The sequence below is a fragment of the Pongo abelii genome, chromosome 17 (genome assembly GCF_028885655.2).
Source record: "Pongo abelii isolate AG06213 chromosome 17, NHGRI_mPonAbe1-v2.0_pri, whole genome shotgun sequence".
NCBI lineage: Eukaryota > Metazoa > Chordata > Mammalia > Primates > Hominidae > Pongo > Pongo abelii.
This window is the reverse complement of record NC_072002.2, coordinates 47,513,577-47,527,367: the sequence shown is the minus strand read 5'-3', so window position 1 is coordinate 47,527,367 and position 13,791 is coordinate 47,513,577. Positions and strand designations below refer to the sequence as shown.

The 13,791-nt window shown below is 34.8% G+C and overlaps 1 protein-coding gene across 7 annotated transcripts in view; it reads left to right on the top strand.

Annotated features, from left to right (window-relative positions):
* The window catches only part of CCDC178 (coiled-coil domain containing 178), a 516,828-nt gene that overhangs the window by 227,234 nt on the left and 275,803 nt on the right, over positions 1-13,791 (top strand). For all 7 annotated transcript variants that reach the window (XM_054537776.2, XM_054537781.2, XM_054537780.2 and 4 more), the window contains 2 exons: positions 6,966-7,111; positions 10,633-10,792. In XM_054537776.2, the coding sequence (XP_054393751.1) occupies positions 6,966-7,111; positions 10,633-10,792 (306 nt within the window). The remainder of the gene's footprint in view (positions 1-6,965; positions 7,112-10,632; positions 10,793-13,791) is intronic.

Genomic DNA, 13,791 nt, shown 5'->3' with positions numbered 1-13,791 from the left:
GGCCCCAAGAATCTTGCTTGCCCCTTCTACCACATGAGTATGAAGGAAGAAGACACCATCTCTGAAGCAGAGGGGGAGGCTTCATGAGACACCAAATCTGTTGTTGCCTAGTTCTTGGATTGCTTAGCTCTAGAACTTTAAGACATACATTTCTATGGTTTATAAAGTACTCATTCTAAGGTATTTTGTTATAACAGCCTAAACAAACTAAGACAGGAAGAAAGAAAATGAAGGAAGGAAGGGAGGGAAGGAGGGAGGAAGGAAGGAAAGGAAGGAAGGAAGGAATGAAGGAAGGAAGGAAGGGAAGAAGGAAAGGAAGGAAAGAAGGAATGAAGGAAGGAAGGAAGGGAAGAAGGAAAGAAGGAAGGAAGGAGGCAGGAAGGGAGGGAGGAAAGGAAGGAAGAAAGGGAGGGAGGAAGGAAGGAAGGAAGAAGTCAAAATTAAACAATGAAAAATAGCATGATTACACTTTTGTTAAATGGCTAGAATCTTCTATTGACATATGTCTACTGTTTTAGCCCCAAATCATCAATCTGACACTCTGAAACTACAAAATATCACATTTAATATAAACATGCTTAAACTAGTGAGCATTTTCTTTTCAGATAGTGAACTTAGAATCACTAATGTAATTTAATTATTTTTATATTAATATTGTATCATATAATTTGACTATACATTTTAGTATTCCAAAAGATAACAATTTAATTTAAAAACATATACGTAATTCTTTAAATTTTAAGCCAACTACTACTAAGATGTTGTTCTTAGAAAGCATCTTCACTTAGCCAATTAAAGTCAGCTTTTTCTATTCATCTTACTATTAGTTTTGTACACAAAGCCTTTATTTAGTTGTCAGTTAAAATAAAGGATTGACTTTGCATGGTAAAATGATACTCTGTTTTGCCAGGGAAAAGACCTCCACTGGCTTTGCTTTTGATGAGGAGAGCTTAAAGCAGAAGGTTTTTAAATTATGTGATGCCCTATGGGAGTCACAGCTTACAAAAGAAGTATAGTTCAAGAGCCAAAAAATAATTTTAAAATAATTTACTTTTATTTGCATTTTATAAAGGACCCTGTGACCAGAACTGTAATGGTATCCTCATCACTCCCAAGGGACGCTCCTTGTACATACCTCTTTGCCTTTACCCCCAGTGTTCTCACACACTACAGGCACTAAGTGTCTCTCATCAATTTTCTGAAAAGTCACCCTTCCTATTTATCTCATGTCCATCTATCTGTTTCCCTCTTTTACTGAGCTGTGTAGCAAGAATATTTTAATATAGCAGTTGGGCAAAGGCAAGACTCACTTCTTCAATAGAGATGGGACTAGAGCCCAAACTCGACTGTTAGAGTCAGCTTACTTTTTAGCCAAAAGAAGGAGAGAAAAGTCAAAGAGCACTGCAAGTTTAATGCTGTTGTCTTCTGCATGAACTCAGTGCCTACTAGGTCTGTTAGGCACTATATTCACATCTTCAGGTGAAAGAGAGTGTAGCTTCTCTGAGGAAGATGACTGAGAGTGTGCGAGGCTGTGGACAGGGAGTAGACTTCACCTCTTCTGAGAAAAAATGAAGTGAGTGAATTGCAGGGTTCATGGGCTATATTTGGTGTAGACTTCATAACAGTAAACAGCTCCATCCCTGTCTGGTACCCAGGGCTTTGTGGGTTTCTCTGAATAGGCAAATGCTTAAATACATTCAAGTGTACTTAAGAGAGTATCCTTGGTAGTGGCACTTCTTGCACACTAGAATTTGGGAATTAGGAGTCATAAGTGGAAGATGTGACTATTACAGCAGTGAAAAATTACTGGGTCAATTCAGAGCAGAAAAGAAAATCATTTTCCCAGCATGGGTATTGTCTTCAGCCAATGTTACCAGTAGAAGTCAGGTAGGTCAGCTACCTCTTATGAACTTCATTAATTATTATCAACATCATTTATTAATGTTGATTTCAATGTGCTGACAAAGGGCAAACACATGGCTCAGATCATTTCATTGAATTCTCACAGCAACCCTGTGAAGTACTTAGTATTGCATTTGTATAAATTAAAAGCTGAGGTTTATAGAGGTTAAATTCCCAAGTAGCAAGAATCCCCGTCTGTCCAATCTCAAAACTCATGCATGCCAATACCTACTATGTATAGTAAAATCTCATGTAATTTCTTTTAGCAGCAGTGACCAAAAAGCAAGGGCCAGTTTTGGCATAGAGAAAATAGTAAAGGCTTTGGAGTCAGAGAAATCTAGTGTTTAACCGGTCATCACCACTTAAACTAGCTGTACCATCCAGACTACTCTGGATTTTCTATTGTAAAATGGATATAATATTGATTATATTGCTACTGTGAGTCATAAAAGGCACAGTTCAAATACAATGCATAGTACAGTAATCGGTGCATTGTAACACCCACTGATTGCTCCCTTACCCCCATTGCCTTTTCTACAAAGTAGAGACTGGGATTTGTACTCTACCAGAGAGTATTGTGTTTCTGCAGATGGGAGCAATCTACAGACCAAAACATTTGTTCCTACCTGACATCTAAATTTTACCCCTAAGTTAGTATGTATTCAGCATAAACAAATGGATGTGTGACTGGAGACTTTAGGGCTTTTTCGAAATTAGAAATATTTCCCCATGAAAGTTCTTATTGCTAACATTTCTATTTCATGAATTATTGGCTGTGGGAAAGGGGAGAAAGTCAATATTGTCTTTATTATTATTATTATTATTATTATTATTATTATTATACTTTAAGTACTAGGGTACATGTGCACAACGTGCAGGTTTGTTACATATGTATACATGTGCCATGTTGGTATGCTGCACCCATTAACTCGTCATTTAACATTAGGTATATCTCCTAATGCTATCCCTCCCTCCTCCCCCCACCCCATGACGGGCCCCAGTGTGTGATGTTCCCCACTCTGTGTCCAAGTGTTCTCATTGTTCAATTCCCACCTATGAGTGAGAACATGTGGTGTTTGGTCTTCCGTCCTTGCGATAGTTTGCTCAGAATGATGGTTTCCAGCTTCATCCATGTCCCTACAAAGGACATGAACTCATCCTTTTTATGGCTGCTTAGTATTCCATGGTGTATATGTGCCACATTTTCTTAATCCAGTCTATCATTGATGGACATTTGGGTTGGTTCCAAGTCTTTGCTATTGTGAATAGTGCCACAATAAACATATGTGTGCATGTGTCTTTATAGCAGCATGATTTATAATCCTTTGGATATATACCCAGTAATGGGACAAATGGTATTTCTAGTTCTAGATCCTTGAGGAATTGCCACACTGTCTTCCACAATGGTTGAACTAGTTTACAGTCCCACCAGCAGTGTAAAAGTGTTCTTATTTCTCCACATCCTCCCCAGCACCTGTTGTTTCCTGACTTTTTAATGATTGCCATTCTAACTGGTGTGAGATGGTATCTCATTGTGGTTTTGGTTGCATTTCTCTGATGGCCAGTGATGATGAGCATTTTTTCATGTGAAGGACCTTTTCAAGGAGAACTACAAACCACTCTCAATGAAATAAAAGAGGACACAACAAATGGAAGAACATTCCATGTTCATCAATAGGAAGAATCAATATCGTGAAAATTGCCATACTGCCCAAGGTAATTTATGGATTCATTGCCATCCCCATCAAGCTACCAATGACTTTCTTCATAGAATTGGAAAAAACTCCTTTAAAGTTCATATGGAACCAAGAAAGAGCCTGCATTGCCAAGACAATCCTAAGCCAAAAGAACAAAGCTGGAGGCATCACACTACCTGACTTCAAACTATACTACAAGGATACAGTAACCAAAACAGTATGGTACTGGTACCAAAACAGAGATAGAGACCAATGGAACAGAGCAGGGCCCTCAGAAGTAGTTCCACACATCTACAACCATCTGATCTTTGACAAACCTGACAAAAACAAGAAATGGGGAAAGGATTCCCTATTTAATAAATGGTACTGGGAAAACTGGCTAACCATATGTAGAAAGCTGAAACTGGATCCCTTCCTTACACCTTATACAAAAATTAATTCAAGATGGATTAAAGACTTAAATGTTAGACCTAAAACCATAAAAACCCTAGGAAAAAACCTAGGCAATACCATTCAGGACATAGGCATTGGCAAGGACTTCATGACGAAAACACCAAAAGCAGTGGCAACAAAAGCCAAAATAGACAACTGGGATCTAATTAAACTAAAGAGCTTCTGCACAGCAAAAGAAACTACCATCAGAGTGAACAGGCAACCTACAGAATGGGAGGAAATTTTTACAATCTACCTATCTGACAAAGGGCTAATATCCAGAATCTACAAAGAACTTAAACAAATTTACAAGAAAAAATCAAACGACCCCATCAAAAAGTGGGTGAAGGATATGAACAGACGCTTCTCAAAGGAAGACATTTATGCGGCCAATATTGTTTTTAACCTGGTAATATGTCCTGTAGATGTATGTCAGATGTGGTTCCAATAGGATTTGTTGGTGGAAAGCATGTAGGCCATGAAAGAGAGGTGTCCTCATATCATTTTTTAAATGTTTGTCTTATAATGGGCCTCAAAAGAAATATAAAAAAAAGTTACAGAGAAAATAATAGATATTTGCTGCATATTTTCTGTGTGTCAGGCAATGTTTTAAGTGCACAGACATAACAGTGCATCATTTGATTTTCATGATAAGCCTATGAAGAGTGTGCTATTACCTCTATCTTACAGTTGAGAAATCTGATGCTTTGTTTCTTAATTAAGTTGTACAGTTTCACATAACTCATTAGTGGTAAAGTTGCAATTCCAACCCAGACAGTCTGACACTGAAATAGATGCTCTTAACCATTATATTGTATTGGTCATGTCACCCAAGTTTGCATACAATGAATTAAAATCAGAAATCAATGACAAAAATATAGGGCAAAAAGAAATAAAAAGTATATGCACTACTAGAAATATTTCAGAATCACATTTCTTTTATTAATTTGCTTCTGTGCTAAGAAATAACTAAAATACAAATTACCATTTATTTATACATGACCAATAATGACAAACTATATAGCAAAATTTATGACATAGGCCAATGTAGTATTTTGACATTACCAATAAATGATTTTGATTTTTAAAAAATCTAAAAATATTTAACATATTTATTAAGGGCAAAGAAGAAAAAATGAAAATTAACAGCCATGGGAATGATTAAAAGGGGTATAATTATATACACAATGAATTAAATACTACTTTGCATAGGAATTCGTTTTAAGATCTGTATCAATTGTATGATTTCTTTTTAAAATAAAATGGTGAAAACTGGTTCAAAAGAAATAAAACACAAGAATAGATCAATGATCATAGAAGAAATTTAATTTGTCCAAACTCTACCAATAAAACCAAGAATCAGTCAAGATACTTTATGAGTCTCTCTACAAATACCACTTACAGAGCATAAGAAAGCATGGAAATCTTCTAAAATCATTCTATAATGAGACTAAAACCTTGCAACCATAACCAAAAATTAACAGCGCAAGAAACAAATCCATTGGTGATCTTGCTTATGAGCATAGATGACCAGATCATAAATATATTAGCTAAATAAATTTTACAGTGTGCTAAAAGATATACTATGCAAAACAAGATTCTTTTGAAGAGGAGACTCTTCAGCTAAGACTAAGAAACGAATGATGAAATCTGATCTAAATATCAAGTTTAGGGATCGAGAGCATGCAGTACTCAGAGTGTCCATACTCACACCTGTCTACTCTCTGTCTTTGGGTTTACTTCCAGCCCCACTCAAATAACTTAATACTCCAATGGACCTATCAACAAATCCTAGTGAGTTATATTTCCACTACATTCTAGTATAAGGAGAAAAAATCCTTTTATTTATCAGTAGAAAATTTTCAGAACTTCCAGAAAAGGAAGGAAACAAAGCAGGAAGAATGTGAAAATTCAAATGCAGTACCCAGTGTTCAAAATCTTAAACAAACAGTAAGCTTTTACAGGAAAACAAATATAAAATGTTAGTTGTTATTCTTGAAATCTATGAGTAAAGAAAGTATTTGGAAGCATATGGGGAAAATAGAAGATAGTGGAGGCAGAAGGAGCCATTGAGATCTGTAGAATCAGTTGGGAGAGTAACACTAATTAGCAGCCATGCTGAATGTGGGGAACAATTCAATAACAGTCAATCAGTGAGTCACTCAGTCCCATTTGAACACAAACAGTCATATAGGGATCACACAAAAATAGATGCACAATCAAATGTTCATTCTGGAATTGCACAGGCCTACCATGGAAAGAAGTGCTGGTAGTAAATATTGGCTTCTTTTGCTGGAAAGATCAGAACAATATATATATCCTTGTCCGCCTGCCAATGTACTTTGTACGTGTTTGAAAACCAGTGACGACATGTTTGCATCTTGAAATGACATGCTTATAAAGTGTGCATTTAGGTGTTTTTTTGGAAAGGGGAGCAAGTTTGTGTGGGACAGAGAGAATAAACAGTTCTATTTTTTAGAAAATTAATCAGATGTAACAGTGGAGAATATAAACCTCAGTTGTTTTTCTAGAGACAGGGTCTCACTCTGTCACCTGGGCTGGAGTGCAGTGGAGCAATCATGGCTCATTGCATCCTTGACCTCCTATACTCAAGGGATCCTCCCATCTCAGCCTCCCAAGTAGCTGGGACTACAGGTGTGAAACACTGCACCTGGCTATTTAAAAAAATTTTGGGTAGAGACCAGGTGCTTGCTTTGTTGTCCAGGTTGGTCTTGAACTCCTGGCTCTAAGTGAACTCCTGACTCCTCCTGCTTTGACTTCCCAAAGTGCTGGGATTACAGGAGTGAGCCATCAGGTGTGGCCCACTATTAACTTTTAATTGTTCACACAGCCAATGTAATTGTGTTCCTAAATAGCAGGGATTTGAAAATCCAAGTATTTAAAATAAAACACTCATGTATATATTTTTTTCAGAGTAAACACTCAGCAATTTTTAAAGACCTAGAAGCAACTAAGAGTAAGACAATAATCTTTTATGCAAAAATAAATGAATTGAATAAGGAATTAAAAGCAAAAGAAGAAGAAAAGAAAAGTTTTGATCAGACACTTGAAATATTAAAGTAAGTACTTAAACTTTATCAAAATATGAAGTGTATTAAAAATATTAATAAAAGAAATAAGATCAAATTTCCATATTTAAAATGTATTCTTAAAATGGTTCATATTTTTAATTATAATGTAGTGTAGAATATATGTGTGATGTTTGATAATTTTAGTTTATAAAAGCATAATCATAAACTGCTTTCATTCATTATTGCTTCTCTGGGTTTGTTCTTATTTGAATAACTGGAAATGTTTCTCCCTTTCCAAGGAGGATAACTTTTATTCTTTATGACATTAATAATATTCTTCATTACTTTCAGATGTATCAGTATTTATATGCCATGTTTAATAATTTATGTTTTTTCACCCAAATGTTTTTTATTAGTTTTGAGGTAAGAGTTCAGACTCAGATATTCTATAAAACCTTGTGCAATTTATTCAGATTTATCACTTCAAAAGTTTTTTATCAGTCACCTCATGAGTCAGGGATATAATTGTTCAGGGTTAGTAAGGCCTTTGGCTTGGAGAATGATCATGCTCTCAGTCTCATTGGGTATCCATAGATCCTAACCTAAAACTTATTTACTCTTCCTTTACTCATTTTGCTTCTCATTTCCTACCTTGTAAAACATTGAGAACTGGACTTGGAGGAGTATTAGAGGAACATGCATTGGCCACATTTAAGGACAACAGACTGCTTTAAATACAGAAGGCTACTACAAGCATTAGCAAAATCATAATGCTCGAGGGATAAAGTGTCAAAAAAAATTATGCCCAGCCTGTTGCCATGCATTCTAATGGAGTCAAGTCAATGCCCCCATCAAGCATTTGTTTACCGATTATCATAGGGTAAAACTTATTTTCAACATGACAATTCAGCTTTATCTGAAAAACACTACTCATATTCACTATATTATGTGAAAAAGCAGGGAAACATATCATTTACTTTTAAAGATATTTATCCACCTTATTTAACACCTGTAAGAATATCTTGGGACTCAAAGATATAAATATAAATGCATATAACACATTAAAATTACAAAGATCTAATTCAGGAGCTGATGAAAATTTTTTCTTCAGGCTTCCTCCCATTTCAATCCTAACTTCTTCTGAAGCTGGATTATATGGCCTTTCAGACAAGAGTGGTTTCCATGTCCCAGTGAATCAGTTATCTCTCTAAACTTGACAAAACCCTGCCTTCCAACAAGAAATGGAGAAAAAGAATTAGCCAATACTGTGGAATTACTTATACAACTATTAATTAGCAGTGATGATATAGAATGTCAAATAATATTTAAAGCTACCATTGAATGACTTGCTATTGTGCCAGTACATCCTGGACAATGTGTGTACCTTGTCTCATCCAATTATTGTAGCAAATGGTTAAATTGTATCGTTTCCAATGAATGCTGAGAAACAGAGGCTCAGGGAACCTAAGATCACACTCTTAAGTAGTGGTAGAGCTCGCTTCAGCTTAGCTCCAACCTGTTCCAAGTGTGTGCTTTCAACTGACCCCCTAAAGTGGGATTACAAAGGAAGATCAGCTGTTTTATGAATAATCTACTGACATTTTCAATAAGTTCCCGTAACAAGCTACTTATTATTTATTGAGAACTCATAGTGGGCATACTGCCAGGCCCCAATAGGGACAAAGAAATGGCAAGTGGGAAAGTGTATCTTCAAGTGTCTGAAGATCTTTGCAGAGAGACAAACCTTATATAAACAAGACAATTAAAATATGGTGTTAAAAATAATGGCAATCAAAGCCATCCTTGACCCTCATTTAATTTTTATAATTGCTTCTTAACTAGAAAGTGGAAAATTAAAATCCAGACCCATAAGACTTCAAAGTCCGTTTGTTTTATCACTGTAGAAAGGAAACATTATTTTATTGCATAGATATACACGTATATAGTGTATATAAATGTCTGTGTAAATATAATTAATACAATGCTATAATTAATATAATTCAATATCAAAACAGTGTAGAGAACAAAATACATGCGGTCAAGATATATCAATGTTTTGGGGAGCAACTATGAACATTTTATCGTTTTGGTCACACTAGCTTCTTCCTGTGTGAATTTCATTGGTTCTCTCTGCTCCAAGATGTCAGTATCATTGGCTACTGATCAGACATCAGTTAATAATTTGGAACGTTTTTGGTATGAATGATGTAGAGGAAAAACCAGGGCAAGGCAGATGAAAGAGGAGAAGAACCTTATTTCCTGTAGAAGAAGAGGCTCACATCCACTAAATGTAAACAAGGTGATATGTTTTCAAATTTGCTGATAACAGCTATAATGAAGAGTGGAAAAAAATGAGTACTTAATGTTGAACTGCTGAATCAGAAAAAGGCAGGACTAGATTTGAATTCTGGTTCTGTCATTTACCAACTAGTTGAGCTTACACAAGCTAATTAATTATCCAAGTTTAGGTTCCTCAACTCTAGATGGCTATCTCATTATTATTTCATAGAGTGGTTTTTGTTGTATTAAATGGGATATTATTTAAAAGCAGAGATATTAGTTTAGCGCTTCCCAAAATATTAGTCTTGCTGCCTTTATAGCTAACTGTGCAAGTGATTTAATTTTCTATGTCAGTAGCCTTGTTAACTAATGTGGATAGAATAAGACTGTGCTGAGCTTTTTCAAATATCTTATTCTGGACACTGAGTTGCTGCTCAACTTTGGCAAGCAAGTTATTGTTACCAGTATTGTTTTAACCATGTTTTGATACTTTTCTACTAGTATTGTTCCTTACATAACTACTGAGTTCACCATAAAAGTTATTTTACCTTTGCATTAGGACGTGTTTAATTGCAAATGATAAAATACAGACATGCACACACTTGCATACATACACACACCTATTCACATACCAGCTTAAACAATAAAAAATGTATCATCTTATATAACAGGAAGCATAAAACAATAAAAAATGCATCATCTTACTTAACACCAGCTTAAACAATAAAAAAGGCGTCATCTTGTATAATTAGCAGGGCAAGCTGCAGGGTTGCTTGATTCAACAGCTCAACACCAGGCACTCATTTTTTTTCTCTCTCCACTATGGCTGTTGGCAGCAACTTTGAAAGCATGATGTGTAAGTCACATTTAGTGGGTATGAGCTCTTCTACATGGAATTAAGTGCTTCTCACTCATTTTCTCGAGCTATCTTAATATATCTTCTCACCCCTGGACAATGGGTCATATGCTGGTTGGACTAATCAGAATATACCTCTAGAGTTACATGCTGCTTGGAGCAGGGGTTTTCTTGAAATGCCTAGAGAACAGAAGCATGCTGGATAGGCAACCAAGAGAATCCACTGTTTTTCCATAGATTTTCTTATACCTGGATGATTTAGATGTAGCCCTGTGGAAGTAGGCCTTGGGAAAAACCAGGGAATTTTTCCAAGGCCTGTCAGCTCAAGGCTCTTCAAGATTTTTCATTTTGGTCCTTTTAAAATGTCTCCTAAATGCATTTTGAAAAATAAAATGTGAATTGATTAGTGGCACATGGAATTCTTTCTTCATAGGAACAAATTTGTAACTATGAGATTTAAAAGGGAACATGCACAAACTGTGTTCGATCATTATATGCAAGAGAAAAAAGACTGTGAAGAGAGAATCTTTGAGGAAGATCAGAGATTTAGAGTGCTCCTTGCTGTAAGACAAAAAACTCTTCGAGATACCCAAGTGAGTATTATTTTTGCATGTTTCAAAGTGAAAGAAATATAGTGATAGTCAAATTAGCAGCCAGTTTGAGACAATTTTTATCCTGAAGTAGCAAGGGTGTTGAGATTTTAAAAATAAATTTGTTAGCATAATAAACCTGTAAGTTTTCATTGTTTCTTCTAAGTAATTATTATATATTCATAGAGCATATTGTACTTTTCAGTGCATTTTATGTGTAATCTCATTTATTATCGTACTTTATTTTATTTTGAAGTCCATTAATATAAAAATATAGGCTATATTTATTCCAGAGTCCTTTTATGTTTTAATGAAGGATGTGAGAATGAGAATGGTTATCATTTGTTTCTGAATAAATATACTTTGAATGTTTACCAACCACTTTTTTGAGGAATGAAAATATGTCATGCTCTTTTCCTGTAGAAAAATTTTGCATAATATTCTAATGGATCTATAAATTTACTTGTTTGAAACAGGGAAATTGTATTAAAAGTTCTTTTAGGCCTCAATTTTTATTAATCAAATTATATTAAGCTATACCTATAAAATGTTTGCATTCAGTTAAATGATTCCTATCCCATTTTAAATTTTGCAATAGTTTTTGTTACATTTAATTGTAATGAATTAGTACCATATTTAAAATACATTTAAAAATATTACTCATTTTTGGAAGATACAATGGGACATCTTTTCTAAGAAGCAAAACAATTTTCTGTAGTATTTTAAAACTCTTTTCTGTGAAAGTTTTCAAAGTATATGTAGTATCATAATATATGTGCTATTTTTGATCCTCATATTTATATATTCAAATATATTTATATATTCAATTATTATATCAATATTTCAATTACTTTCCCTACTTTTTACATATCCAAAGACGTGTGAGAACTTTTTTTTAAAGACTATTAGGAACAAATGTACATTGAATGAACAAGTATGTGGGTGAAAGAACATATCTTCTTTAGTTCCATTGGTTTGTCTATAAGAAAATTATTAAGAAGAGAATAATACTTTGTTAATAACAATGCTAAGTAACATTCTTCTATTTTAAATGTGGCCATTACATTTTAGAAAAGGGTTTTCTTGACCTAAAAATATGAAAATAATTGGTGCCATCTAGTGGCAATATGTGATGCCTCTTAGAGCAGTTGCTGAAACCGATGGCTGAGTTTCAGATGTGTGAGCTACGAATGGATTGGAGGAAGCTTAGACTCCAATGCACCTCTCAAAACTAGAAGGCTTAAGTTATTTACTGATTTAAGCATTCTTCCCCACCTCACATTTTATTAGAGCAGTAGAATTAGTTATTTGAATTCAACCACATTTTCTAGTCACAGTGGTGCTGAGAACACAGTGGGGTCTCAATAATCATTTATCGACTGGCATTCCAGCACTATAATGGAACAATAATAATTAGTGAAATGGCAAAAGATGGTCAGCAGGAGAGAGATGAATAAAACATCCTCTATAACCAGCCTCTAAATTATTGAGTTTTGCATTTCTTTTCATCAAAAAGCCTGTCCCTGCCTTTCTACTCCCAACTGTACCCACCCCCAGCCACTTGGAAGCATTATATGGTCGCATGATTTTTTCTGGGCACTGATCTCTATCTGAACTTGTTTTGGTAATTCATTTATACCTGTTTTTTGTCTGCCTGTCTCCTGCCAGAATAATGTATTCTCTAAGGGGAGGGAATTTTCTTTTATGTCCTTTTCTGTATCCTAAAATCAGTACTATGTCTGGCCAGAAGTACCCAATAAATACGTGTTGAATGAATAAATAGATAGATAACAGATGCTTTTTGAATAATTTTGCTGTCCACATGCTGCTAGTAGCAAGAAGCAGGAGCATTTCAGAAATACTGTTCAAACTCCACCAGCCTGATACTCCTGATACTTTACCAAACTCATCCTGGGTGCAGAAGCTGAATCAATCTCTCTCTCTGTGTGTGTGTTTCTCCCTCTCTTTCTCTCTCTCTCTGTCTGTCTCATTCTCTTTCTTTTCCTGATACTTCCTACTCTAGTGAAAATGGTTAAATCATCTATTGCTTTCTAGCACTTAAAGATTCTGTTAACTATGTCAACAGTGCTTGTCAGATAACCTTAAATTTATATGAAGTTGTCTCTTATCAGTTTCTTGGATAGCTCTTTGTTGTGCATTCACCTTATGTGACCAGAATCATAGAGTTTGAAGATGCGGAGTTTAGAGATTGATGTGCCTTATCATTAATGATGCTATTTATTTATGATTATGATCAGTTATTGAGTGTTAAATAGTGAAAAGACGATGTGATTTCTCATAGAAACCTGATCTCATCCCTGTTTAGGAAGTGGTAAGGGTGTAAATGTGTATGTAATGGAAAAGATCCCTGCAAAGAGAAGAGTCTCATTAAAGGCATCATTATAAATGTAATGTTACTAATCTGAGGTGTCCCTTTTGGGAAAAAGAATTGATCACAATTATGGATCATCTGTAGGGATGGTTTAATAAAATACTTCATAAAAGCCACAAGAGTTAATGGAGAATATGAGAAAACATACAATAGAATTAGAAATACAAACACTAATAAAAGTAAGAAAATATACACAAACTTCAGATAACATACAGACAGCATGGTTCTGGAGTTAAATTTGATCTCTCTTCAGTAGGCAATTCCATATCGTATATCCATAAATGGTAGATTTTTTAATAATGTCATGGCATTTTTACTAACTGCCTATAATTTGCAAATGCCATTGCTTAAGATCAAATTTTCAGTGTACCATATTCATCAGAGGACTATAGCTCTCGCTAGTGATATTTGTTCTTGCTTTTGGAAAGATCTATACAAAATTGTAGGTTATATATGATATAATTTATTATGAGTTGTCCTTAGAAGACCTGCTGTATCGCCTATGTCATTTCCTTTCTCTATGTGTTCTTTCCATAGATTTGCTCTCCCCTCTATATTTTAGCTTATGAGAGAAGTACAATGAACTACACTGGAAGAACAATTTCCAGAT